The sequence below is a fragment of the Prionailurus bengalensis genome, chromosome C2 (assembly GCF_016509475.1).
Source record: "Prionailurus bengalensis isolate Pbe53 chromosome C2, Fcat_Pben_1.1_paternal_pri, whole genome shotgun sequence".
Taxonomy (NCBI): domain Eukaryota; kingdom Metazoa; phylum Chordata; class Mammalia; order Carnivora; family Felidae; genus Prionailurus; species Prionailurus bengalensis.
The window spans coordinates 347,838-375,136 of record NC_057350.1 but is presented as its reverse complement, the minus strand read 5'-3'; the positions used below and the strand labels follow the sequence as shown (position 1 = coordinate 375,136).

At 49.5% G+C, this 27,299-nt stretch overlaps 1 protein-coding gene across 13 annotated transcripts in view; it reads left to right on the top strand.

Annotated features, from left to right (window-relative positions):
- The window catches only part of PCNT (pericentrin), a 133,664-nt gene that overhangs the window by 89,107 nt on the left and 17,258 nt on the right, over positions 1 to 27,299 (top strand). For 9 of the 13 annotated variants that reach the window (XM_043593350.1, XM_043593348.1, XM_043593349.1 and 6 more), the window contains 11 exons: positions 789 to 1,613; positions 2,877 to 3,068; positions 11,516 to 12,229; positions 13,055 to 13,157; positions 15,956 to 16,110; positions 19,894 to 20,088; positions 20,722 to 20,895; positions 21,498 to 21,681; positions 22,850 to 23,072; positions 23,235 to 23,385; positions 24,076 to 24,696. In XM_043593350.1, the coding sequence (XP_043449285.1) occupies positions 789 to 1,613; positions 2,877 to 3,068; positions 11,516 to 12,229; positions 13,055 to 13,157; positions 15,956 to 16,110; positions 19,894 to 20,088; positions 20,722 to 20,895; positions 21,498 to 21,681; positions 22,850 to 23,072; positions 23,235 to 23,385; positions 24,076 to 24,696 (3,537 nt within the window). The remainder of the gene's footprint in view (positions 1 to 788; positions 1,614 to 2,876; positions 3,069 to 11,515; positions 12,230 to 13,054; positions 13,158 to 15,955; positions 16,111 to 19,893; positions 20,089 to 20,721; positions 20,896 to 21,497; positions 21,682 to 22,849; positions 23,073 to 23,234; positions 23,386 to 24,075; positions 24,697 to 27,299) is intronic. The other 4 variants (XM_043593354.1, XM_043593352.1, XM_043593353.1 and 1 more) reach the window with 1 other exon arrangement.

Here is a 27,299-nt window from a genome sequence, read left to right as displayed (position 1 = left end):
AACCCTCAGTTTTTCAGGAAGTGAACATTGGACTATAAGAAATTAGCTGGAGATGGTAAACTGGAGCACGAATGGCTTAGTCACTAGAATGGAGTTTGGAGCTGTATTGACATAGATTTCAATCTGATTTTCCACCTGGCAAGATAGTTAACACCTACATTTCAATTGTCTTATCTTCAAAGTAGCAGTAATAACATTTCTTACCTTAAAACCTTGAGGGTGACATTAACCAGCACGAGTGGAAACATTCTCCAAGGTCCAGGGGGGCACAGCGCTAGGCTCGGAGCAGTGGTGGCGGCAGTGACGGCCCCATGCATGCACCTGGCTCGGTCCTGCTCTTCAGTGTTGCCAGTCCTCAAGCCTGATTTTCTTCATTTGTTTGTCTTTTAGTGTTAGAACCATGCCTAAAACCTAAAAATCTCCCTTCAGTAAAACCAAGCAGATCGACGTTACTTGAATATTAAAAAAATACACGTTAAGGGTGGTGACATTAGTGTGGAGGTGCCACGGAGAGGCAGCCAGGGAAGCTCCCTCTGCCCATGGCGGTGATGGCACAGAGTGAGAGGAAGTGTCCAAACAAGAGGCAAAGTGGCCACCGTGGGTGTCCCTTCCCAAGCACTTTGGTAACCCTGATGCGGTGGGAGTGCAGCATTCGGGTGTTTTCAGGTATTAAAGGTCATTTGTTAATTTGGTGCCACAGCTCAAAGTTGCTCCTGAACCTCAGATTAAAGGAGGGAAATTCTGAAGGTGGAACGTTTCATTCACCTCTGAACGTGCTTCTTCCTCAGGTTCCCTGTGACAGAAACTCAGAGATCGAGGAGCTGAGGTCCGTCATCGAGAATCTGCGAGAGAACCAGCAGCAACTGCAGAAAGATAAGGCAGAGGAGATAGAGCAGCTCCATGAAGTCATCGAGAGGCTGCAGAGGGAGCTCTCCCTCGGCGGCCCCGCGCCACTCGGGGCCCAGGTCAGCGAGCTGCCCGGCGACCCTGTGGCCAGCCCCGAGGCGCTGTTGGCGGCGGGGCCCGCGGGCCGGCTGCTCTCGGAGCAGGAGCGCCGGCACGGCCAGGCCCTGGAGGCCCTGCGGCGGCGCCTGCAGGCCGCTGAGGAGGCCGCCGCGCGGAAGCTGGCCGAGCTGGAGCACAGCGCAGCCCTCAGGGAGGCTGAGGTCCAGGGCATGGCCTCCCAGATCCGAGCCTTTGAAGCTGCCCTAAAAGCAAAGGAAGCGAAGATTGCAGAAAGGGATTTAGAAATCAATGCTCTGAAGCAGCAGAAACTGGCCCACTCCGCCGAGCTGGAGACCATCCTGTCCGCCTTCTCCCGCTTCCGCCGTTCCCTGGAACAGCAGCCCCTGACCGCTGAGGATGAGCCCCCAGAGCTTCAGCGGCTCCGAGCGCAGTGCATCCGCCTCAGCCGCCAGCTCCAGGTGCTGAACCAACGGTTTCTGAGGTGCCAGAAGGAGCTGGACAAGCAGCAGGCGCGAGGGGCCCACCTGCACCCTCGTGCAGAGGGCAGCTCCCAGGGACGAGGCCCCGGGGGCGAAGAGGCCTTTGATGACAAAGCGTCAGGGCCGGACGTGGGCACAGCCCCTAACAGCCGTGACGGAGACCCACAGGTGGGCCTTGTTCCTTCCTGGTCCGCAGAAGGGACAGCCTCTGTGCATAGGGAGCTGGGGCTGGGGTGCGCTTGGGGAGCAGGCACACAGTGGTACAGGGGTGCGTTGGGGGAGTGGGGGCACACACGAGGGTACAGGGTGTGTTGGGGGAGCAGGGGCACACACGAGGGTACAGGGGCATGCTGGGGGGGGGGCGGGGCACACATGGGGGAGCCAGGGAGCACTTGGCACCTGCCAGAGGCCCTGACCCAGACCACAGAGCACTCTGGCTAGACCAGGGATGGTTGGATGTTCTGTCCAGGAGGACCTACTGTTCCTCCTCCTTTCTCTTTAAGTCAATGACTGTCCTTCGTGTGCCAGGCAGTGGGGGATAGAGTTCCCAGAGGGTGGCTTCTGGTGCTGTAGAGAGAGGAATCTGAAGCTCGTGGCTCCTGGGTGCATTTCAAGTCCCTAGAACCTCAGGTCAGAACATGTGTACACAATGGAACCTGGGGCTGCACTATTTCCTATACTTTTAAACTTCATATCTTTGAGAGCGATTGAAGGTTTTCAAAGCCCTATGATAGGGAACATTAAATAATGCAGAGATGGCTTTGTTTTAAGAGGCTCCTTGGATTTTCCTCTCTGGACTCTATTCAGTTACTTTGTTGTTGTTGTTGTTAAGTTTATTTATTTTGAGAGAGTGCAAGCAGGAGGCGGGGGGGCGGAGAGGACCTCAAGCAGGCTCCATGCTCAGCGCAGACCCCGACCCGGGGCTCAGTCCCACAAACCGTGATGTCACGAGTCGGGTGCTCAACCGACTGAGCCACCCTGGCACCCCTCAGTTGCTCTAATTTTTAACACTCCTCCCCTGTGTAAAACTTTTTAAGTTCATTTCAGTTTGGTCCTGAGAACTCCAGACTCTCTGCCTGCTGCCCCCTGCCATCTGCAGCTTGTGTGGAGCAGCTCCCGTTGGCCCGCGCGTTGTGGGGTTTCCTGGCCGGTGCCCGTGTCACGGCGAGCACGTCCTGGCCTGCTGTGGCAGGGAGCAGGCCGTGTGTGCAGTGCTCACCTCTGGTCTCCTGTCCTTTGTGATTTAGGAGACGGGGACTTGCTGATGCCACCTGTGGACCTTCCCTCGGGGCCCTGCTGGCCAACATGCAGGCTCCAGAGCTCCGGGAAGTCCCAGGCAGCCCGACGACTGTGCTCCGTGTGCGTCGTTCTTCCTGGTGCTTTTAGCTCTGCCTTCACGAGCGTCATCCTTGTTTTCTCCGCTTATTGCAGAGTGCAGTTAATGGTGATCTGCAGCCCGCCAAAGCCCCGGTGACGCCAGACCACCCAGGTCCACACAGACAAGACCGCGTGATGTCTGTGCTCGCGGCCTGCCAGAAGCAGCTGGAGTCTGAGCTGCTCTTGGTGAAGAGTGAAATGCACTTGAGAATGGACGACCGTGGCAAAGTGCCGGGAAGGATGAAGGTACCTGGGCACACAGCACGTGGTGCTGAGCGGGCGTAGACCAGTGTTACATGGATGGCAGCTCTATTGTGTTCTCGGAGTGGTCTGTTCACATCTGTTTTGAAGTTTCCTACATGTTTTTTTGTTTTGTTTTGTTTTTTAGGTATTCTCTAGAAATGCACATTTCCCATGGTCTAGCCTATGAAAAATGAGCAGTTACTTCTCTCTTAGTGGTAGCAGTAGGATTTAACTGGACTCTAAGGCCTGTCCCTAGGGTTTTCTGTGTGAGGACAGCTGCTCTGTGGCTCAAGGCCTTTATCACCAGTGTTACTTTGAAAGCTCGCATTTATTTTTTTGAACCTCAGGGGTTTTCCCTGCATATTTTGACTTTACGCTCCTGACAAAGAAGAGCATAGTAATCTGGAACGCAGCAGTTTGAGCACTTTCGTCACCAGGGCAGAAACAACACGAGAGCTGACCTGGGCTGGGGGCTGCACATTGGCCCATCAAGTGTTACAGGGTCAAGGTGTTCCAGAAATCAAAAGTGGCTGGTTTAAAGGTTTTCCTAAGGGCGGTGGCAGAGTGTGATTAGACCCTGGCTCTCGAGCCTGCCAGTGTAGACGTTGCACAGTTCGGCAGGATGTTCCAGCTCTGCTTTTCTGGGAACTCTCCTGTGGCGTGCCAGGTACACCGCATCCCTGTGTAGAGTCTGCAGGTTCTGAATCGTGCAGGTGTAGGCCCAGGGACTTCAGGCCAGGCCCACACACCCGTGCCTGTGGTTTTGATCGAAGATGCCTAAATCTGGTTTTATATGTTCATCAAATCCCCACAGCAAGTTTAATTCTGTTTGGAGAGGACTTGTTCTCTAACTCTGTGTAGCAAACATATCTCCATGCCCTTTTGATGAGAACATTTGTTTGAATTTTTAAGAGGTCAACCCCATGATTATGCTCTGGTTGCAAAATTCTTGAAAGTTACACATGGACAAGGAAATGCCAAATTCATTCCATAAATCACTATTTTATATTTTTCTTTTTTTGTTTTAGGTTTTTATTCAAGTAATCTCTACACCCAGTGTAGGACTTGAACGCATGATCTTGACATCAAGAGTCACATTCTTTTCTGGGGCAACTGGGTGGTTAAGCACCACCAGTTAGGCATCCAGCTTCAGCTCAGGTCATGATCTCGAGGTTCGAGGGTTCAGTCCCTGCGTCGGGCTCTGTGCTGTCAGCTGGGAGCCTGGAACCTGCTTCAAATTTTGTGCCTCCCTCTGTCTCTCTGCCCTTACACCCTTGCGTGTGTGTGCACTCTCTCTCTTTCAAAAATAAACATTAAAAAAAAAAAAAAAAGCCACATTTTCTTCTGACTGAGCCAGTCAGGTGCCCCACAATTCTATATTTTTCAGTGTTTGCATGTAGAAGTTTCCAGACTTTATTTTCCTCAAAAAAGAAATGCTTATGTCCTCAGTAAATTACCACAGAAATAGGTTATGACAGTGTGTGTGTGTGTGTGTGTGTGTGTGTGTTAAAATACATATAATGTAAGAGTTACAGATAACAGTCATTTTTTTAAGACTTTTTTTTTTTTTTAAGTAATCTCTCCACCCAGCATGGGGCTAGATCTCACAACCCTGAGTTCAGCAATCACACACTCCACTGACTCAACCAGCCAGGCACCCCACATCTTAACCATTTTTAAATGTACGGTTCAGTGATCCTGCATACACATTAGTGAGGTTGTGTAACTAACTATCCACTTTCATACCTGTTGTCATTTTATAAAACTGAAACTCTGTACCCATTAAACAGTAAGTCCCCATTATCCCCACTTCCCATCCCCTGGCAACCACTGACTCTGTCTCTGTGATTTTGTTTATTCTAAATATTTCATAGTGGATCGTATAGTCTTTGTCTTATTGTGACTGGTTTATTTCAGTTAGCTTAGTGTCCTTGCAGTTCACCCCTATTGTAGCCTCTGTCAGAATTGCTTTCTGTCTTAAGGCCGAATCATAGTCCATTTATATATATGCCACGTGTTGCTTATTCATTCACAGTCAGTGGGCACTTAGGTTGCTTCCACATTTTAGCCATTGTGAAAAATGCTGCTGTGAACATTGTGTATAAATCTCTCTTTGAGACCCTGCTCTTGGTTCTTCTGGATAAATATCCAGAAGTGAAATTGCTGGATCATATGGTAGTTCCATTTTTAATTTTTTGAGGAATCTCCATACTGTTTTCCATGGTGGCTGCATCATTTTACCTTCCCACCAAGAGTGCAAGAGGGTTGCAAGTTCTCCATGTCCTTGCCACGTTTATTATGTTATGTTGTGTTGTGCTGTGTGTGTCTTTATAGTAGCCCACCTAATGGGTGTGAGGTTGTATCTCATCGTGTTGTTTTTCTTTTTAATTTTTAATTTTAATTCCAGTATAGTTAACATATAGTGTTCTGTTAGTTTCAAGTGTATCATTATAGTTTTTATTTGCTTTCCTCTAATGATTAGTGATAGTGGACATCTTTTCATTTGCTTGTTGCCCATTTGTGTATCTTCTTTGAAGTAAAATCTATTCAAGTTCTTTGCTCATTTTATTTTTTTTTTTAGAGGAGCCCCCCCCCCCTTTTTTAAGCTTATGTATTTTTGAGAGAGTGTGAGCAAGGGAGGGACGGGGTGGGGGGGGAGACAGAAGATCTAAAGCAAGCTCCACACTGAGAGCACAGAGCCTTACGCAGGGCTCAAACTTAGTGAGCTGTGAGACATGACCTGAGCCGCAGTTGGACGCTTAACTGACTGAGCCACCCAGGCGCCCCTCTTTGCTCATTTTAAAGTCAGGTTGGTTTTTTTGTTGTTGTTGAGTTTTAGGAGTTCTCTGTGTATTCTGGATATTAATCCCTTATCAGGCGTAGGATTCACAAATATTTTCTCATATTCTGTGCACTGCCTGTTTACCCTGGATGGTATCTTTTGAGGCACAAATTTTTAAAATTTTCTGAGGTTTAGTTTGTCTTTTCTCTTGTTGCCCATGCCTTTTGTGTCATATCCAAGAAATCATTGCCAAATCCAATGTTGAGAACCTTTTGTCCTATGTTTTCTTCGGAAGCTTTATAGTTTCAGTTTTAGTCATTGGTCTCTTTTGGGTTAATTTTTGTATGTGATGTTAGTTAACAATCCAACTTCATTCTTTTGCATGTATGTGGGCACCCAGTATTCCCAGCACCATTTGCTTGATAAGACTGTCTTTTCCCTAGTGAATGGTCTTGGCATCGTTGTAAAAAATCACCTGACCATGTATGTAAGGATATACATCTGGGCTCTCTATTCCATTGGTCTATATGTCTGTTTTTATGCCAGTACCACACCGTTTTGAGTACTGTAGCTTGATTATGAGTTTTGAAATTAAGTAGTTATAAGCCCTTCAGCTTTGTTGTTTTTCAAGATTATTTTGACTCTTTGGGTCCTTTAAGATCCCACATGAATTTTAGGTTGGGTTTTTCTATTTCTGCAAACAGTGAATTTTGATAGAGATTGTATTGAATGTGTAGATTGTTGGTTCGTATTGACATTTTAACAGTATTAGGTCTTTCAATCCATAAACATGAAACGTGTTCTCAGTTGTCTTCCTTAATATCTTTCAGCAATATATTGTAGTTTCGTTGTACAAAACTTTCATCTCTTTAGTTCAGTGAATTCTTAATTAGTTTCTTCTTTTTTGTTGCTATTATAAATTGTTTTCTTAATTTCCTATCCAGATTGTTCATTGTTCATGTAGAGAAATGTAACTGATTTTTGGATGTTGACTTTATATATCCTGTGACCGTGCTGAATTGATTTATTAATTCTAAGAGGGCTTTTTTGTAGAGTCTTTGTTTTCTATTTATGATCATATTATCTTGGAACATACAATATTACTCGTTCCTTTCCAATTTGGACACCTTTTATTTCTTTTTCTTGCCTTATTACTCTGGCTAGAACATCCAGTACTGTGTTGAAGAGAAGTGGTGAAAGCAGGCATTCTTGCCTTATTCCTGATTTTAGAGGAAAGTCTTTCAGTCCAATACCATTGAGTATGATGTATGGTGTGTCTTTTTCACATACGGTTTTTTATTATGTTAAAGTAGTTTCTAGTATGTTGAATGTCTTTATCGTGAAATGCATTTTCTGTCAAATGCATTTTGTCAAATGCATTTTCTGCGTCAGTTGAAACGATCATGTGATATTTTTCTCCTTCATTTTGTTAACGTAGTGTATTACATAGATTGGTTTTCTTATGTTAAACTATGCTTCCATTCCAGGAGTAAGTGCCACTTGGTTACACTGTATAATGTTTTTAATATGGTGTTGGATTCTATTTGCTAGTCTTTTAGGATTTTTGCATCAATGTTCATAAGGGAAATTGATATGTAGTTTTGTTTTTGTAGTGTCTTTTTCTGTCTTTAGTATCAAGATAACGCTGGCCTTGTACAGTGAGTCAGGAGCAGTTCTCTTTGTTTCTGTCATATAAAGGACAATGTAGAGAATTAGTATATAATATAATATCCTCCTTAAATATATTATATATAATATCCTCCTTAAATATGTGATAGAATCTACCAGGAAACCCATTTGGGTTCTTCATTTTTTTGGAAAAGTTTGAGAAGGATTGATGTTCTGTCTTAAATGTTTGATAGAATTCACTAGTAAAATCATCAGGTGCAGGGCTTTGTTTTGTTGGGAGATTTTATTTACTTTTTATTTTCCTTTGTCTCTTAGAACCTTTCTTGGTTTAAGTTTATTTTGTCTGATGTTAATATAACCATCCTGTTCTCTTTTGGTTCCTGTTTGTACAAAATAACCTTTCTGTCCTTTTACTTTCAACCTATTTGTGTCTTTGGGTGTAAAGTGAGCTTCTCATAGCCAGCATATGGTTGGATCATGTGTTTTTATCCATTCTGCTGTTCTTTTTGATTGGAGAGATTCATTTACATTTGAAGTAATTACTGATAAGGAGTCATATGCTTTTTTCATTTTGCTGTATGTTTTCTATATGCCTTACAGCTTTTTTTTTGTCCCTGATTTCCTGCATTATTGTATTCTCTTGTGTTCAGTTGATATTTTATAGTGAAATGTTCAAATTCCTTTCTCATTTCTCTTTGTGTATATTCTATAGCTGTTTTCTTTGTGGTTATGTTAGCGATTACATTTAGCATCCAGCATTATAACACTCTGGCTTGAATTTATACCAGCTTAACTTTAATCACATATAAAAGCTCTTGTTCCTGGGGCACCTGGGTGGCTCAGTCGGTTAAGCGTCCCGACTTTGGCTCAGGTCATGATCTCACAGTCCGTGAGTTCGAGCCCCACATTGGGCTCTGTGCTGACAGCTCAGAGCCTGGAGCCTGCTTCAGATTCTGTGTCTCCCTCTCTCTCTGACCCTCCCCCGTTCATGCGCTCACGCTCTCTCTCTCTCTCTCTCTCTCTCTGTCTCAAAAATAAGTAAATGTTAAAAAAAAATTTTAAAGCTCTGTTCCTTTATAGCTCTGTCCCTACCCTTTTTGGTTTTTGGTGTCACAAGTACATTTTTATACCTGTGTGCTCAAAACAAACTAATGATTGGGTTTTTTAAATTTTTATTTATTTTTTAACATTTATTTATTTTTGAGAGACAGAGCACAAGTGGGGGAGGGGCAGAGAGAGAGGGAGACACAGAATCCGAAGCAGGCTCCAGGCTCTGAGCTATTAGCATAGAGCCTGATGTGGGGCTTGAATCCAGGAACCATGAGATCATGACCTGAGCCGAAGTCAGACTCTCAACAGACGGAGGCACCCAGGCACCAATTTTTATTTTTATTTTATTTTTTAATTTTTGTACCCCTAAGTTTTAATTTTTAATTTTTATTTTAGAGAGAGAGAGCATGTGTGAGCTGGGGGAGAAGGTTAGAAGGAGAGGGAGAGAGAAAGAGAAGGGAAGGGAAAGAAAATCTCAAGCAGGCTCTGCCTGATGCGGGGCTCAATCCCACGACCCTGGGATCATGACCTGAGACAAAATCAAGAGTCGGATGCTCAACTGACTGAGCCACCCAGGCACCTCCTAATGATTTTTTTTTAAATCCATTAATCTCTTAAGTTATATAGAAAAAATGTGGAATTACAAACTAAAGCTAACAATAACACTAACTTTTAAACTGATAATTTTTAAAAAAAAAGTCTCTTATTATATATTTATTTAAAGTTTATATATTTTTTAGCAGGAGCGAGAGCATGCATGTGCATGAGCTGGGGAGGGGTAGAGAGAGAATTCCAAGCAGGATCTGTGCTGTCAGAGCTGAACCCAACATGGGGCTCAATCTCATGAACTGAACTGTGAGATCATGACCTGAAATCAAGAATTGGACACTTAACCAACTGACCCACTCAGGCGCCCCATAAAAAACATGTATTTTTTAAATCGTGATGAAAGCACAATGTGGAGTTGCAAAGCACTATTACAATAGAACAAACATTTTTAGAAATCCAAGTATAATTAACGTACAGTGTTCTATCAGTTTCGGATGTACAAAATGGTAGACTAGCTTATATTATATTATGCATGCACTTACCTTTACTGAGATCTTTATTTTGCCACATGACCTTGAGTTACTGTCTAGTGACCTTTTATTTCACTCTGTAGCACTCCCTGGAGCGTTTCTTGCAGTGCAGGTGTAGTGGTCACAAACTCCTTTAGCTTTTATTTATTTGGGACTATGTTAATTTCTTCCCCACTCTTAAATGACAGTTTTGTTTCATATTGAGTTGACAGATTTTGAGTTGACAGATATTCTTTTAGCGCTTGAATATGTTGATGCACTGTCCTCTGGTCTCCAAACTTTATGATGGAAAATCTGTTGGTGATGTTTTTGAGGGTACTTGTATGTGACAAGTCATTTCTCTCTGCTTTCAAGATTCTCTGTTAGTGCTCTGTTAGTATAGTGTTGATTATAATATGTTTTGGTATGTGTCTCTTTGAGTTCATCGTATTTGGGGTTTGTTGAGTCTCTTGGATGTTTATATTCATGTCTTTCATCAATTCTGGGACGTTTTCAGTCATTATGTCCTCAAATAGTCTCTCAGCCGCCACCGTTTCCTCTTCTGGGACTCCCACAATGCATATGTTGGTATACTTGCTGGTGTCCCAGGGGTGTCAGTCTGTATTCACCTTTTTCAATCTTTTTTTCCTCAGTTGTCATCATTTCCATTTATTTTGAGAGTGTGCAAGGAGGGGAGGGGCAGAGAGAGAGAACCCCAAGCAGGCTCCTTGCTGACAGCAGAGAGCCTGATGCAGGACTCGAACTCACAAACAGTGAAATCATAACCTGAGCTGAAATCAAGAGTCAGATGCTTGAATGACTGAGCCCCCCCAGACGCCCCTTATTTGTTCTTGGTTTTTTTTTTTGTTTTTTTTTTTAATTTTTTTTTCAACGTTTTTATTTATTTTTGGGACAGCGAGAGACAGAGCATGAACGGGGGAGGGGCAGAGAGAGAGGGAGACACAGAATCGGAAACAGGCTCCAGGCTCTGAGCCATCAGCCCAGAGCCTGACGTGGGGCTCGAACTCCCGGACCGCGAGATCGTGACCTGGCTGAAGTCGGACGCTTAACCGACTGCGCCACCCAGGCGCCCCTGTTCTTGTTTTTTAATTGTTGTATGCTGTCTCTGTGCTGAGGATCTGCTTGAGATGTAAACTTCAGGTCTTCTCAGATCTTTTCTTAGCCTGCACCTTTGCCTGGGCACATGTAATTTCCTCTAATTTCTTCTGTGTATGCAGTTGTCTTTGAATGTTCTAGTTTTTAATTTCTCCCCAGAAAGAAAACAGAGAAAAATGCTGTGGTAGAAAAAAAGGTCACCAGCCCTTTAAATCTCCTGCAGGTCACTTGAGCCAGAGGGGGAGGGGCTATGACAGTGGTCTCCCACCTGTTTGCACCTTCCAGATCAGAAGCAGCAGTGGGAGCACAGACACCCCCCCACCCCCATTTGTGGGATAGTCCTATGCCCACCGTGGCTCCCACACGTTGTGTGTAAGCTGCTCCAGGAGTAGGTGCACACCAACCTGTCGAGGGGCTGGGGCTGGGAGACGGGTGGCTGCTGCCGTGCTGAGAGCTGCAGTTTCCCCTCCAAGCCTCCCCCTGGAAGTTGCAAGCCTCGGACAGACTCCAGAGTTACAGCAGACAAGGTGCTGCCGGTGCCGTTGGTGCCCAGGTGGGAGACAGGTTCCTGGGGCTTCCTGCTCAGCCACCTTCCCAGAGTCCTCTGCAGCATTCACTTTGCAGGCTGAGTTCTCAGCTTTGGTTCTGTTTTTCATGGAATTAAAAAAGCTTGAAATCTCAAGAGTTGGAAGGACCCGAGGGCTTCATCATGGAGGCTCATTCTTAATTGCTCAGACAGCTTTGAAATTGGCTGATAAATACTTGACTCTGTAATTCAATTATTTTACTTTATACATGTTCTTTTCCACATGCAGAATAAAGAAAAACTACTGGAAGATTGTCAGCTGCAGAAAGTTGGTCTCATAAGTCAGGTGAAAGAACTTCAAGAAAAGTTGAACCGTCTGGTGCATTCTGTGAACTTCCAGAACAGTGAGACAGAGGATTTCAAATTTCAGCAGCCATTGGCATCTTCACATGCTTTAGAAAATAATTTGAGTGACAGTTCTAGTAATGGTGAAGAAACTGACAAATTGCCTCTTGTTGATGCATTTCATGTTGATAAAACCACATGTGATCTAATTGACCTTAGTGGAAATCAGGATTCATTGGTAAGAAATGAAATGCCAAATGTTCCCATGGAAGATAGGGTTGATTTGCAGGATGGATCACTTTGTTTAAAAGTGAGCCTGCACAGTGGCTCCCACGACCTAACCCATACCCAGGAGCCCGGTCCTGTGAAGAACGCACTCAGGGCAATGGACCTGTCTTCCTGGAGCTCACCCGAGGTTGTCAGGAAGGACTCGACCCTTGAGCCTGCACCCAGCTTGCCCTTGACGCCCTGCTCAGATGCCCTGAGCTTGGATGCCTCTGTGCAGGACAGGACAAGTGCCTCACTTCAGGCTGACGAGTTGGACCTGCTTTGGTACCTGGGCGGGTCAGCGGCAGGAAAGGCCTCCAGGTGGGCAGAGTCTCCATTGGTTGTAGACAGGGCTCCCTCCACTGACCACCATGTGCAGCGGACGGCCGTGGTAAGTGTTCATCCCTGGGTGGTGCCCTGGTTCAGCGTCTGTGGGATGCCCAGGGCCCCAGCGTGTTCCCATGGGAATGTATTTGCAGGGCCCACAGTATCATAGCTGCGGCCATTGTTGGTTCATCTCCTGACAGGGCCTGTGGGCCAGGTGTAGGTTCGCACCCGACAATCCCCTGGTCAGCTTTCCACAGCGCCAACCACAGTCCATTGTAATGTGAATAATTAGGACTTTGGTTATTCTTACAAACACGTGCCATGCATCAGTCCTACTCAGACACTCCCGCCAGGCCTGTGCACACTCACCAGTGCGGACTCGAGAAGTACAGTCGTAAACCCATCTTCCTGTGTAGTTTTTGTTCAGGTTCTTTGGCTGGAATCTGTTTCCTGGGTTTATTTTAAGAGATTTTACATATAATACTAATTTATTTCAAAAACAATTACTTTTGAGATAAATCATATCTTCTTACGTAATAATTTTGAGATTTTGCATATCCTGGATTAGATACAATAAAAACCAACTAACAGAGGACTTTGTTATTTGAGATACACGTATATTACCATACATACTACCATAAAAATTACCTTTAATCTGAAATACTTGCTGTTGACTTCTTTAAAATAATCCTGGAGAACTGTGGCTGGGTTTGTTTAAATTCTTTAAAGCCCGTGATTTCATTATGTCCACAGGTGTGAAACATGTGTTGGGTTCTGTATGGGTAAATGATAAATTCAGACCTTAGAAAGTTTCCCTCTGACCAGTTTAGTTCTGTGATGTATTAAGTTACTATTTGACGACCGTTTAAAAACCTGCCTATTTGAACAGGAGAAAGATGTTGAAGATTTTATTGTAACATCTCTTGATGCTCAAGAAAAGCCCAGATCCTCTCCTGTTGGGTTCGAAGGAAAAAACAGCAGAAGTGATAATGGTGAGTCAGTCTTTTTAACTCTAAGGTTTTAGGGGACAGAACAGCATGGAGGCCCCCAGCTTGGTGTTCGCCACGCTTGCCATGCACACTGGCTGTGCCCGTCTGCGTCTCTGTCCTCTGTGCTCAGTGGCACCTGAAGGCCTGATGTTGCGCTACTCTGGAAAGCTTGGTTGTGCACTTCGTGGAGTGCGGTCCCTGCACTCAACACCCAGACGTCCTCACTGGCGCCCTGCACGGGAGTGAGGCTGTGCCGTGTGGGCCCCGAGAGGAGACCCTCACGTTTCCGGCGGTTCCTGCATCTTCCTCTGGATGCTTGTAGCAGGGTCGTCGGCATGGGGGTCCTTGAGAGCGCGCACGGTGACGCCGTGCTCTTCCTGGGGCATCAGGGCAGACGGTGTGCGGCGCCAGCGTGGACCCCTTGGCAGCGGTGTCTGCCAGATTTTATTTTTTAGATTGCTCGGTGTCAGGGAGCGGGGATGTACTCGGAGACCATGTCTGTGGTCTCTTGTTTCTCAGACTCGGACACACCAGTGTTAGCCTCCAGTAATGATTGTTGCCTGCGTCATCATTAGGATAGTTGCCAGTCATGACCTTCTAACCTTGTAATTTTTTCTATAATTGTTGGCTTTTGATAAGTCCATCGCTTCAGGAGATGTTTCAGCATTTTTAAAAAAAGTCATCGTTGGCTTAATTCAGTGCCTTTTAAAACTAGACCATAGTGAAGTACAGTTCATGGATGCTTCAGCCTGTGCAGAATAGGGCCAGCAACGTTTTAATTTCAGTTTTGAGTTATTCCATGAAGTAAGTGCCCAGAGTGGTTCTGCACAGTGCCTTCCAGCCTCCCCACTCCGAACCACTGTTCCCTGGGGATGCCCACGTTCAGCTTCCAGAAATTTGTTCTGATACAGATTTCTAAGTCACATTTGCTAGTTACAGAACATGTTTAAGCTTCTGGCTGCCAATTTCTTCTACTTTCCTTCCTTGTTTTTCTAAGGTGGCCCCGTTGTCCCGCTCTGTCCCCTCACCACAGAGCATGTGTGTTCTGAGCACCCCTGTCAGATTCCCACAGACCTTCTGGGACCAAGGGTCCTTTCCCAGACAGCTGGTTTCCTTTCTCCTTGCTTCTTCCTATTCTCCATCACGGGTCCTGCCCATGCTGTCTGTAGGCATGGGCATGCACTGCCCACATGACCTTCACCTGCCCACCTGACCTTCATGTGCTGTCTCTGCTTGCCTGGTCAGACCCCATGTCCCTCCTTGGTAGTCCTAGTTTTGACAAAGTGTGTTTTCTAGAAGCATTTGCAGAAAAAGCATGTGTGAGATGGGTTTTCTGAGAATGTCTGCACCTTCTTGATGTTTGTTGATAGTTTGGGCTTGGTGCAGACTCATGGGTGACAAGTCATGTTCCTTCAGACTCCTGAGTGCCTGCCTGCCTGCCTGCCATCCAGACCCTGATGTCACCCAGCACCACGGTGGTCCCTTGCCGCCAAGCACCTGGGCGCAGCGCTGCCGGCTTACCGGGAACAAGTCCTTCTGCACTGAGTGCGTCTTCCTTCTTCCTGGGATGTGGGTCACTTCCTTGTGGCTCTCATCTTGCCATACTTCCTGTTAATCACTGGACTCATTTTCTTATTTTCTCATTTTTTCTGTTTCCACTTCTTTGTACTTACGTTCTTGTTAAAGAGCTTTGTGAGAATTTATCCCTTAATCTTCACATCAAATGCTCCCATTTCTGCTGTGTCTTAATTTCCAAGAGTTGTTCTTTCTCATCCTCTTTTCCTTTCTCTCGAAACTTCCTTTCCTTGTTTACGAATAATATTTTCTCTCTTACTTCTTTGAAGATATTCTGGGTTTTCTGAAGTTTTCTTGTGTTTGCTGCCTTTTTTGTATTTCCTCCAGCTCTTTGAGTCTGCTTTGCGTTGTTTGTGTGTCTGAGTGTTCCTTGGTGTGTCTGAGGCCTTCAGCTTCTTAGCAGGGCAGTCGTCAGCAACTCACTGGAAGCTCTGTGCTCAGAGGGGCCTTGCCGGGGACACTGAGCCCCTCATGCCCACCCAAGCTTGGTGCCAGTCGGAGAAGCAATTGCAAGGACTGACCCTGCTTTTCTTAGGATGCCTCCCTCCGCTTTCCAGGTCTCCGTGGACTAGCAGTGGGCTGCAGGCTCAGGGACCTACCGCATGCTGTTGAGTGGTGTCCCATTCCTTTCTGAGGCCCCTCCCATCAGGAGCTCCTGGTGTCTCAGATCCTAGACTGTTGAGGGCTCTCCACTTTAGGCTGGCTGCTCTCAGGGCTGGTCTCCACCCACCCCATTAGGCGTGTTCACCTTTTCCTGGCCAGACGCTTGCTGCTCGTCCCGCAGCCTGCACGGGGGCCTCGGGCTGGCGTCTTCCATGTCTGCACAGCCGCCTCCGGGTGCGCTGGGCGGGCCCTGCAGGCGCGTTAGCCACAGTGCTTGCCGTGTGAGCCCTGCGGGCTCTGTCCTGTCTTCGGGGAATAAGGAGACATACTTCTGCACAAGAGTAAACATGAGCCAAGGTACCACGAAGGGTTTTATGTTGGAGTCACAGGTGTTAACATGGTAAACGTGAAAACTTTTTCTTCATCTGTGTGGTTGTGTAGTCTTAGGCGTTTATAAACATGTTTTTGCCGTCTTTGGTGGTTTGTTGATGTCGTCTTCAGGGCCGGGGCCTCGTGGCACCATGAAGCAGGGGTCTGGCCACATCTCTGGCACTTGCAGGGTATCCCCCAGTACACTGCCAGAGAGTTGGAGTGTAGACCCTGACTTTGTGCTGTGTTTTTAGGTGATGGCTCGGGGTTTGGAGACATGCTGAGCCAAGGTTCGGGAAGACTCGATGCCCCCACAGCAAGTCCTGTGGTGCTGCTTCCTGCCTCTGGAAGGTTCCCACAGCCGCTGGAAGCCATGAAGGAGAAGGAAGTCCATCCGAAACAAGTGAAGGTAAGGGCTGGCGGGAGCAGGGTGCGCGGTGTCGATGGGCCTCCGTGTGTGGCCGCCGTGATTGCCCTGTGGGTGCCACGTCAGGGTGCGTGCGTCACACCACAGGGCCAGCTGCGTGGGGTCTCGCTGTGCTCTAACGTGTTTCCATAGGGGGAGAGGCTGCTGGCGTGGGGAGCTTGGGATCAGGTATCCCAGGCGAGAGCCCAGCATGGCAGGTGGGGGGGTGGGGGGGGGTTGGGGCGGTAGGGGAGAGCTGTGGGAGCTTCGGGCGCTGGGGTCCCGAGAGCAGGACCAGCTCTTCCTGCACCTGCTGCGGCACAGCGCACAGGGGACTTTCAGGGGTGGCTGTTGTGGTGAATCACAAAAGGCAAAAAGTAAGGTTAATCTTCCTGGATTGAGTTCAGGTATCACAATGCATGACCCTCTGGGGAGCAGTGGTTGTAAGTTTTGTTTGGTTTTGGAGATTGACCTTTAGCTTTTCCTAAAACAACTGGGGCCTGTGCTCGTGACTGGGCCGCCCGCCACCAGGTGCCTGCCTGGGACCGAGCAGCAGAGCAGGGACCGCATGACCCACTCTGCTGACACAGGGCTGCGGGGCCACATTGGAGAGCCCAGCCCACTCTGCTGTGGGAGCTGCTGCTCGGGAGGGGTTGTCTCTGTGTCCTCAGGGCCTAGACCATTCTGCCTTCTGCTCTCCGCTCTTTGCTGTGTGTCCCTGAAGTTGACACTTGAGAAGAAAGGTTATTATCTGTACTCGTGTAGCAGTGCGGGCAGTTTTGATGGGCAGCCTCAGCTCTGACTCAGCTGGCTTGAACGGCACACAACATTTATCACTGGACCATACTGGGAGTTGGCTCCTGGTGCGCTGGCTCCAAGTGTATACCTAGAGAGGCCACCAGTGTCCCCGCACTCGCTCATTCCTTCCCTGTGCCACCAACAGGAAGCCTGTGGCACTTCTAGGGTCAGGCAAAGCATGGGCCCAGTGCTTCCTTTGAGGCTGTTTTCCAGGAATATCCCGCCCGTCCCCTGCCCCCACCCCCCGTCTTTCATTGACAGACCTGGTCACACGGCCACCAAGACCAGCCGTCCTCAGCCCCGTTGACGAGCTGGGCTCATACTGACCCACTGCTGACAGGGAGTCATTGTGTGAACCACCTGCCGCAGCCCCGCTCGCCCACTGCTGCTGGTCCCCAGGTCACGGAGCTGGGCCCTTGGTGACCTCTCACAGCCAGACTCCACAGATCTAAAGCCCCTTGTGCCCTGGGGTCAGAGCCTGGTTCTCACCAGAGGAGGGAGAAGAGAAGCCACACTCAGCTTGCTGCGGCTGAACTGGGAGCAGAATTTAAAAACACTTTTTCTAATTTTAATTGATATGTGACACTGTGTAAGCTTCAGGTATACAGTGTGTTGGTTTAATACACACACGTTGTTTACACAGTGATCCCACAGTAAGATTGGTTAACGCCTCCATCACCCAGAACTTTTAATAAGTTTTCTTTTCTCTCACCAGTTTAGTGAATCATTTTTCGTCAAAACCACTGGCACGGCCTTGGCTGAATAAGCAAACCAATACAATGTCACTGTTGTGTTTTATTCACATGGTGAAAACATTCCTGTTAGTTGCTATTACAATGCCATCAAAAGAAAATGATTTTGAGGTTAAGTAAAATCTCCAAAATTGTGTTCATCTTGCTCCTTTAAGAATTGAAATTGGAGAGGCATCTGGGTGGCTCAATCAGTTAAGTGTCCGATTCGTGATTTTGTCTCAGGTCATGATCCCAGCCCCGTGTTGGGCGGGCTCCATGCTGAGTGTTGAGCCTGCTTGGGATTTCTCTCTCTCTCTCTCTCTCTGTCTCTCTGTCTCTCTTTCTCTCTCTCTCCACCTCCCCTCCCCTGCTCATACTCTCTCTCTCTCAAAAATTTTTTTGATATGGGAGTGTGTTTTTTGGCTGTTTTTTTTAATTTCCTTTTTTGCATTCCTTAATTTTCTACATGACATAGAATGTTAAAGATATGTTCTGTTAGTGTTTCCAATCCAGGCAGTCTCATGTTAGAGGAGTTTGTAATTTTTAAGGAATAAACGAGGTTCTGATAACAATTCTACGTACTTAGGCTTTGAGGTTTAACACTAGATGATTGAAAAAGGAAAACCAGAAAGAAGCCCAGTACATGCCCTGGAGCCCTTTTGCAAAGCAACCAAGGTTGCCTGCAGGGGGCTGCGTGGATGCTGGGAAGTTAGCCTGCAGTTCTCTGTTCGCTTCAGTCGGAACCGGCGACTTCAGTATTCCTGATGTCTGGGTATTTTCTGGGAGATTTCTCAGGTCACTCTGGTTTAAGTTGCCACCTGTGTTTCTGGAGCGCGAAGCCACACTGCTCACCGTGAGGGACGACTGCGCCAAGAGTCAAGTCGTCTGAGAGCTGGCCCCATGATGCAGAGTGGTGCCCGCAGGGGCCGAGTCTCAGGACCGCGGTGTGGTCACGGCTCTGGGGGCCCTGAAGCTGGGGATACGGGTGGGGGGGGGGTCCCTGAGCAAGTGGTGAGGGTGGCCAGGCTTGGACTCCTCAGGAGCCCTGCTGGAAGCAGCTATGAATGGGGGCGAGCGATTGGCCTATGGCGCACTGTGCATCAGCTGGAGCAGACAGGGGCACCCGAGTTGACAGGCCGACATGGGAGGTCACGACAAGGGTGGGCTGGTCACAACGATGCAGGTCCCTGAACAGAATGCCAGTCCTGAGGACAGGGTTCTGGAACCTCCTTGGACCCCGTGGTTATATCTGTGGTACCCAAGGTCCAAACCGATTGCAGACCTCCAGGCCCCAGCCAGCATCGGACCCGGGGGGTCTTGTGACATCACTGAAGGGATGCGATGGCCTCACGGGAAGCTTTGCTCTCGGAAAGGTGCGGGCAGAGTACCTCCCTCGCCACTGGTTCTCTTTCTGCGTTTATCAGGAGAGTGTTGAAAAGGTGGCAAGTGACAGTCATCTGCAGCCACGTCAGCCCTCCCTATCTCTGCAAGCAGAGGATGAGGGTGGATGGGTGGATGCAGGAGGTCGTAGACCTCCAGCCGCACCCACAGGGGCCGCCATCTGGGCCGCTAGACCTGGCGTCTAGCAAACGGAAGGTTTTTTAAAGTAAAAGTGTTTCTAGGGTTATTAAAGAGAATTGTCTTTAAGGTAAGCGTCACGTGGGGTTTGGGTGTTTTGTACTTTTGTGTTAGTATTTTACTTTTTTGGGTCTCATCATTAAAGTCCTAGCAAAACCTATTTCTGGTTACATAGTTGTACTCTGTTATAGCTTCCCCTTGCTACTTTCATACTTCCTGTTTGAGTGAGATCTCTATTCCCATCTATTCTCCAGAGTTTAGGCCTAACATGCCCCTTGAGTGAATCTTTGCACGTGGAGTGAGGACCTTCATGGTTACTTTGGACACTGTGTTGCCCCCAACCTGGGGGCAGCTCTGGGGAGGCCCCACCATGAGCCCCACCCAGGATTAGTGAAGGGATGGTAGGGGTGGCGTCCACTGTGCAGACCCTGGTGGGGCGTCCTTGGAGTAGCTTAAGCAGAAATTGTCCTTCAAACCATTTTTCTAGCAGTCTCTGAAGGTTACGGGGGAGGAAAGTTTGAAAATCTCACAGAACAGCAGAATCTGCTCTTCGATACAAGCCATGGGGGTGCTATGTGGGTGGCTCTAGTGAGCATTCGTGATTGGTGGGCAGGGTGCTGAATGCCCGATTAGCTTCAAGCTTCTTTTCCCTCTTTCTGAAATGCACGTCCCGTTGCAGGCTTTGCTGCAGATGGTGTGTGATGAGAGCCACCACATACTGGCCTTGTCTGAGTACCGTGGGCCGCCTAGCGCCCTGAGCAAGGGCGAGCCAAGTGCCTCCCTTGAGCGATTCCCAAGGGAAGGCCCTGGCCTGTTGGAGGCAATCCCGGCCCTGAGGAGGCATCCGAGCCCCACACTCCTAAAGGGAGAGAAGGTATGGTGGCATTCCGCCTGAAAGAAAATAGGCTGTGGGCATGGAGCACTTTGAGTGAGTTGCTTGGCCAAATGAGTGGAATAAAGGGAAGAACAGGGTCGTCAGTGGACACAGGGGCCATGCTCCTGGCTAGTCACCTTCTCAGTCATGTTTGCCAGCACATTCCAGCCCTGTAAGGGCAAGAGAGGCCGTGGGAAGATGTGTGGCGGGGCTCAGTGGGAGGAGGACATGGGGCCGGGCCTGAGCCCACAGGGTCTCAGTGCCCACTTTGCAACCAAGGACCCGGGGTGGCACAGAGAGAGAGAGCCAGGTGCTGAACCCTGTCCAAGGCCACAGGGGGCGGAGGGAGCGGTGGGCAAGAGGGCAGTGCCGGGCCCAGGCCTACAGTGGGGGCGGGAGCAGCCAGTCAGCGGGCATCCGCCCCAGGGCCTGGCAGAGCAGCGGTGGGGAAGAACGTTTGCCTGCCAACGTTTTCTCAGTCTTACCTGCTGTCTCCTTCAGCACCTTCTTCGTTCATGATGGCGGGCTTGGCTTTTCGTGCCCTGGGCTGGTCGTGGTCTTCTGTTGGGTGGTCTGCTTCCGCCTGCAGGGTGCATTTATGGAAACACCGAACTGTTCGCTCCAATATTTTAGGAGTTTCCTGACATGTGCCTCGACTGGAGAGGAGAGTTTCTACAGATCGTTCAGGAGGCGTTTGGAAAAGAGCGGGAGATGCTGAGGGCCGAGTTGCAGCCCCGGCCCTGCGGCCCTGACCCCGGGGACCACAGCTCCCTGTTGCAGAGGCTAGAGAAGGTGGTCCAGGAGCAGGTGAGCACGTGCCTCGATTTAGTGCCCAGAGCCACTGACGGTGAATTTTGGTCCCTGTGTTTCCCCTGACCTTGGAGTGTGGTAGTGACTGAGGAGGAAGTCCTGTCTGTGTGCAAATAGAATCTATTCTGGAAATATCCTGCCTTTCCTTGGAAACAGAGTGGTGCTAAGTGGTCTGGCCCAGGCTGTGCGTGGGAGCCCGGCACTGTGAGCGCCCTGGGGGGCCTGCTTCCCCAAGGTCCCTTGTAGGAGAGGGCACTAGAATCCAGATGCAGGGTCTGTGGCAGGTCAGAGCAGCCTCTGGCACAGACCAGGGTGCAAGTGAGGCCTGAAGGTCCCCAGGGGCCTCTGTGCCTGTGTTCTAGGCCACCTTTGTCCTGTGAATTTGTTCTTGCTCGGTCCCCAAGCTTGTGCCCATGAAGCTGGAAGCAAGAATTTGTGGACAGTGGGCTGTTTGTGCCTGGAGATGCTGGCCTGGCCCAGCCTCCCCCGCCCTTGGGACGTGCTCCCTGCTCCCCCGTCCAGGGGGTGCTCCTCCACGTGGCCATGTCTGTGACCCTGCTCTCCCTCCTTTGCCACCCCGGCTCCGGGGATACCTGCAGGAAAAGTCCTTGGAGCACCTTCGCTTGTCAGACCGGAGCAGCCTGCTGTCCGAGATCCAGGCTCTGCGCGCCCAGCTGCGGATGACTCACCTGCAGAACCAGGAGAAGCTGCAGCAGCTGTGTGCGGCGCTGACCAGTGCGGAGGCCCGCGGGAGCCGGCAGGAGCACCAGCTGCGCAGGCAGGGTGAGCACTGCCCCTCCCGCTGCCCAGCACTGGGGCTGGTCTGTCCGGGTCCCTGGGCATGGGGACCATCGGCCTCGGCATTTCTTAGTTCACAGAACTCCTGGAAAAGCGACTCTGTGGCGCTGCCCAGGCAGTGGGGGGTCTGTATTGGTGTGAGCGCTGGGCACCAGCAGGACCGTGTCTGGGAGTCCCTGGGGCTTGCACTAGGTCTAAGCAGCCTGTTTTACGCGTTTATGTTAATTTAGGTTCCTTGGGACTTTCTTATAGATATTCACATCATCTCCGAATAAAAAGCATTTTGTTTTCTCCTTCTCATCTGCCACCTCCTCCTACTGATTGCTCCAGTTAGGCCGTCGCGTGCCGCCGTGGCAGGCGTCCGGCCATAGGAGAGGTGTTCCGCCTCACACCCTCACACAGGCTGCCAGCAGTGGTCTCTGCACAATGCTCTCCATCCACGTGCACAGCCCCTTCTCTTCCTAGTGCTGGGTGCCGAATGATGGGCCAGGCCTTGCAATGCTTTGTGTTTGGGCCATGTTGCATTACCTCGTGAGCATTTCTGGGCCGGACTTACTGGTATTTTGCATCTAAATGCATGAAGGCTACTGGTGTGTAGCTTCCAGTCTTTGAGTTCTGGTGTGGGAGTAGTGCCAGCCTCATGGAGGATTGACCGTCTCTCTCCCTTCCTTTTTCCCCGGGAGACTGTAGAGAACCAGGGTTATTGCTTTGCTAAGTCTTGGGAGAGTTCTCTGGGGAAGCTGCTAGGGTCGAGGCAGTCTCTGTTGGGAAGCACGAAGTGTTGGAGTGATGGGTGAGGTGGCGATTTAGGACGACTGTGGAGATGGACACACCTGGTCTTCGTGCACGTCCATCTCGGCTCAATCCTCACTCCTGCCTCCAGGAGACCCTGGACCTGAACAGCTGGCCCTGGGGAGCCGCGTCCCATCCTCTGGTCTGCACGGCCACTCTGCCTGCACGACTCTGGGTGCCCCGAGGCCCGGAGGGAGTGAGCCTCCGGTGTCCTGGCCATCGGCCTGGAAAACTCATTTTCCCTGAGAGTGAATACATCTCCCTCTCTGTACTGGTTTGTCTTCAGTTTGTGAAATCATTTGTACAGCTCACCCGAGATTCACAAGTAATGGTATCTTATGTCCCCTAACGTCTTTCTCAGTTGAGTTATTGGCATACAAGGTTGAGCAGGAAAAACGTATAGCAAGTGACGTACAGAAAACGCTGAATGAAGAGCAAGAGAAAGCCAGCAGCGTTCGGAAGCTCCTGGTGGTAGAGCAGACCGTCGTCAGAGACTTAAGATCTGAGCTCCGCGAGTGTAAACAGGACAACGAGAGGCTGCTGGCATCCCTCAGCGAGGCACAGAAGGAGGTCCTCCAGCTGAGGTGGGGACCCTAACCCTCCTCCCACACAGCACCTCCTGGCTCCCCGGTTCTGTCCACACTTTTGTCGAGGAACGCGGCGTGTGCGCGTGTTGTGATAGGTGCCCCGGGTCTGTCTACGGCCCAGGCGCTGCAGCCCGGTGTGTCACTGCCTCTCCTGCACAGGTCTGTGCTGGACAGCAAGGAGAGCAACCTGAAGGCCGCGCTGCAGGAGCTGGAGAGCGAGCGCGGGAAGGAGCGCGCCCTGCAGAGCCGGCTGGAGGAGGAGCAGCTGCAGCACCTGCAGAGGGAGGGCCAGAGCTCCAAGACCCTGGAGGTGCCTGGGCGCGGGGCTGGCGGGGGGCGGTGGGGCCGGCAGGTGGGGGGGTTGGTGGGGGGCAGTGGGGCTGGCAGGTGGGAGCGCAGCTCCTCATAGGGCCCAGCTCCCCGTCTCCCTGTGGTCACGTGCCTGGTGGCAGGGTGTAACAGCAGTGAAGCAGGCCTGCGTCTGCGGTACAGCAGCGTCTTCGTGGTGACAGACGGGTGCTCGCAACCCATACTGTCTGGCCGCACGGAGCACAGCCTCGGAAGTGCGTGTCAGACTGCTTAAATGGCAGTGACCCGGCTTCTCTGTGCAGTGGAGGTTGTGTGTGTGAATTGGCATGCTGTTTGGCATCTCTGATGGCCACGGGTCTGGCAGGTGCTCTGTGTTCCTCAGTCCCGGGGCTGGGCAAAAGCGTCTTTCACCCACCCGGGGACTGTGGCTTGGCGAAAACATCGTGTGTCTGAGTGTCCAGGGTATTGTGGTTCTAGGGAAGGTGTGCATTTACTGAACACTGCTTCAGGAAAGTACTTCATCCCTGAATAAAAATGGCAAAGTAACAGAAGAATTGTTATATGGTTTTCTTGTACCTGTAGGATAAAAAAGTGTAATTGCTAGGTTGAAGAATATGAACAGAAATTGGGGCAGGAAGATGGTTTTGACACTTCTCTTGATTTGCTTTTTCGCATCTCTTCCCTGATACAGGAGCTAAGACTCTCTTTGGAGAAGCAGCACGCTCAGAGTAATAGACTGTGCGTTGCACTGAAGCACGAGCAGACGGCAAAGGACAACCTTCAGAAGGAGCTGCGGATCGAGGCCTCGCGCTGTGAGGCGCTGCTGGCGCAGGAGCGGAGCCAGCTGTCCGAGCTGCGGCGCAGCCTGGAGGCCGAGAAGGACCGGTCGCTGGAGCTGGCCACGGCCCTGCGCCACGAGCGCCTCCTGACGGAGCAGCTGAGCAGCCGAGCACAGGAGGCCCCGGCGCATCGCGCTCTGCTGAGGAAGCTGAAGGAAGAGAAGTCCCGCGCGGCGGAGCTGCAGGCGAGGCTGGAGCAGGTGCAGCGGCAGCTGGTGGCCGATGTGCAGAAGCAGCGTGCGGAGATCGAGAGGGAGAAGGAGGTAAGGGGCACGCAGACCTCCGCTGTGGAGCCCGCCCAGGCTCGGGAGCCGACAGAGGGGGAGAGTTCCTCACAGCAGCAGGCAGGATTAAAGCGCTCACAGGCGAGGCTGGCTGCACGGGAAGGACACAAGGACGCAAGGAGGAGAGCAGAGACGAGGCCCGGCCGGGCCGACATGGAGAAGAGGCAGGCTCGGGACAAGGAGAGACTGGTGAGAGCACCGCCGACCGCGTCGGCACCCAGCAGCCAGCCAGGGGGCCGAGAGCGCCACATGGGGGCCTGACCCTGGGCCACTCCTTCGTCCCGCTGGTCCGTGCGTCTGTCCCCTGCTGCCCCCTGGTTATCGCAGCTTTGTAGGTTTCCGTGTCGAGAAGCGTGAGTCTCCAACCTCGCTCGTTGTCAGGGCTTGGGTGTTCGGGGACCGTAGGGTTCTGGGGCCCAGCCTTGACTCTGCAGGTCACTTTGGGGGGTGAGGCCACCTCAGCGATGTTACCTCCACGGGTTGTGAGGTTGGAAGTCTGTCCGCGCGTTCAGGTCTTTGATTTCTTTCAGCCGCGTTTTGCTGTTTTCAGATGACGAGCGTTAACGCTGTGGTTCTGTTGTTCTGAGTGTTTTATTAGGGGTTGGTGTTGTCGTAAGTGGAACTGGTTTCTTCTTTCCGTGAGCAGATGGTTCCCTGCTGGCCTAGAGCAATGCCGTTGGGCCTTCTGTCGATCTTGCATCTTGTGCCCTTGCGCTTGTGTGTTGTTCCCAGTCATTTGATGCGTTCTTTGGGCTTTTCCGCATATGAGATCACGTCACCTGCACGGAGATGTAGGTTTACTTCTTCCTTTCTGGTCCGGGTGCCTTTCGTCCCTCCTGCAGTGCTGAGCGGAGGTGCTGCAGCCTCTTACCCGTCCTCCACCCCCAGCTGTGACAGCTGCCCTTCATCAGAGGAGATTCTCAGGGTACCTGTTTTATTCAGACTTTTTGTGTCTTGTTTTCAGTCTCGAGAGTGAGCTGGATTTGTGGTTTTGGTGTCTTGAAATCTATGGTTTTTGCCCTTTATTCTCTTAATGTCGCGTTTCTCGTTCGGTCTCACTGGTGGAGCCAGCCTTGCGCTCATGGGATGAATCCCACTTAACTTTGGTGTAGGATTCTTTTTTATATAGTGCTGGATTCGGTTTGCTAGTATTTTGTTAAGGATTCTGCATTTATGTTCATGAGAGATGTTGGTCTGTACTTTTATAGTTGTGGTGTCTTTTTTTTTTTATGTTTATTTTTGAGAGAGAGACAGAGCATGAGCAAGGGAGGAGTAGAGAGAGAGGGAGACACAGAATCTGAAGCAGGCTCCAGGCTCTGAGCTGTCAGCACAGAGCCTGACATGGGACTCGAACTCATGAACCATGAGATAGATCATGACCTGAGCCAAAGGTGGACGCTTAACCAACTGAGCCACCCAGGCACCCCATAAAGTTGTGGTGTCTTTGATTTTCATATTGGGATGATTTTTGCCTCACAGGTTGAGAAGTGTTCCTTTTATTTTTTGGATAAAATGTTACTTTTAGATATATTTTATGTCAACCAGAGCCTTTATTTCTGAGAAAATTATATCCTGTGTCTTCATGTGGATTCATGTATGTTTTGCCCTCTTTAAAAATCTTTTTTAGTGCTCACTTTGGCAGCACATATACTAAAAATATTTTTTAAAAACACACAAGGAAAATCAGTGGCCTGGTCTTTTCAGTGGTTAGCCTGCCGTGAAATGTTTGAGAAATGACTATGTGTTTCTAAAATCAAAAGTCTAGATTTCTAAGTGTTACAAAGATAAATCAGACCCCCAAATGGTATAAAATTAGTTTTGGAAGTTCATGTGGGGAGTGTGATCAGTGTGTTTTAACAGCTTCACTGAGATACGTGGAGTTCACCAACCTGAATTGCGTCCTTTGCAGTTTTAGTACAAACTCAGAGCTGTGGACTCGTCACCACAGCCAGCTGTAGATTGTGTTCACCACCCCGTGTTGAGCCTCATGTTGTTAGCGCTCACCCTCACTTCCTCCTCCAGCCCTGGCCACCGCGAGTCTACGGTCTGTTTGCAGATTGGCCTGTGCTGGACCTTCCTATGAAGGAACCACCCCCCCACACACCCCACCCCACCCCCCCCCCCCCCCGCCGCCCGTGTGGCCTTTCCTTGTCTGACTCCTTTCCTGATGTTTTTGGGGCTCGTCTGTGCTGCGGTGTGTGTCAGCGGCAATATGTTTTGCACGTGGCCTTCGCAGTGACGTAAGCAGCCCTTGCTGTAGTGGCTGCATTTACCGCCCAGAGTCTTGGAAACGCAGGAGTAGTTTGGAGGTGTGACAGAATGGGCGCCGTGCGGCCGGGAAGCACCCCATGTTGTTTTGTGAAGGAAGCAAGTAGAGTCAAGCCCCAGATGGGCCTTCGTCACACAGGATCCCCAAACGTGTTCCAGATTGTGTGTGTGTGTGTGTGTGTGTGTGTGTGTGTTTACTCTTTCTCCATGGGAACAGCGGCCTGTAGCCTTCGTGTGCCTCTTATGGACTTCCCCAAACTGTCTCTAAAGTTTTCAGCCAAACCCTATTATTGAATTTTGATTCATTTTTTTAAACGAGTGGTAACGTGATTGCTTAAAAAATGCAAAGAAAATGTTTCCTAAGTTAAATAAGTAATTGTTCTTCATGATGCATCTTGGAAAGAATTTGAAGTGATTAATGTAGCCCCTTTGGTGTTATTTTCACTGTTGATGGTTAAAATTTTTTTAAAAAGTAAGTTTAATTTTTTATTTTATTTATTTTATTTTTTATTTTACTTATAAAA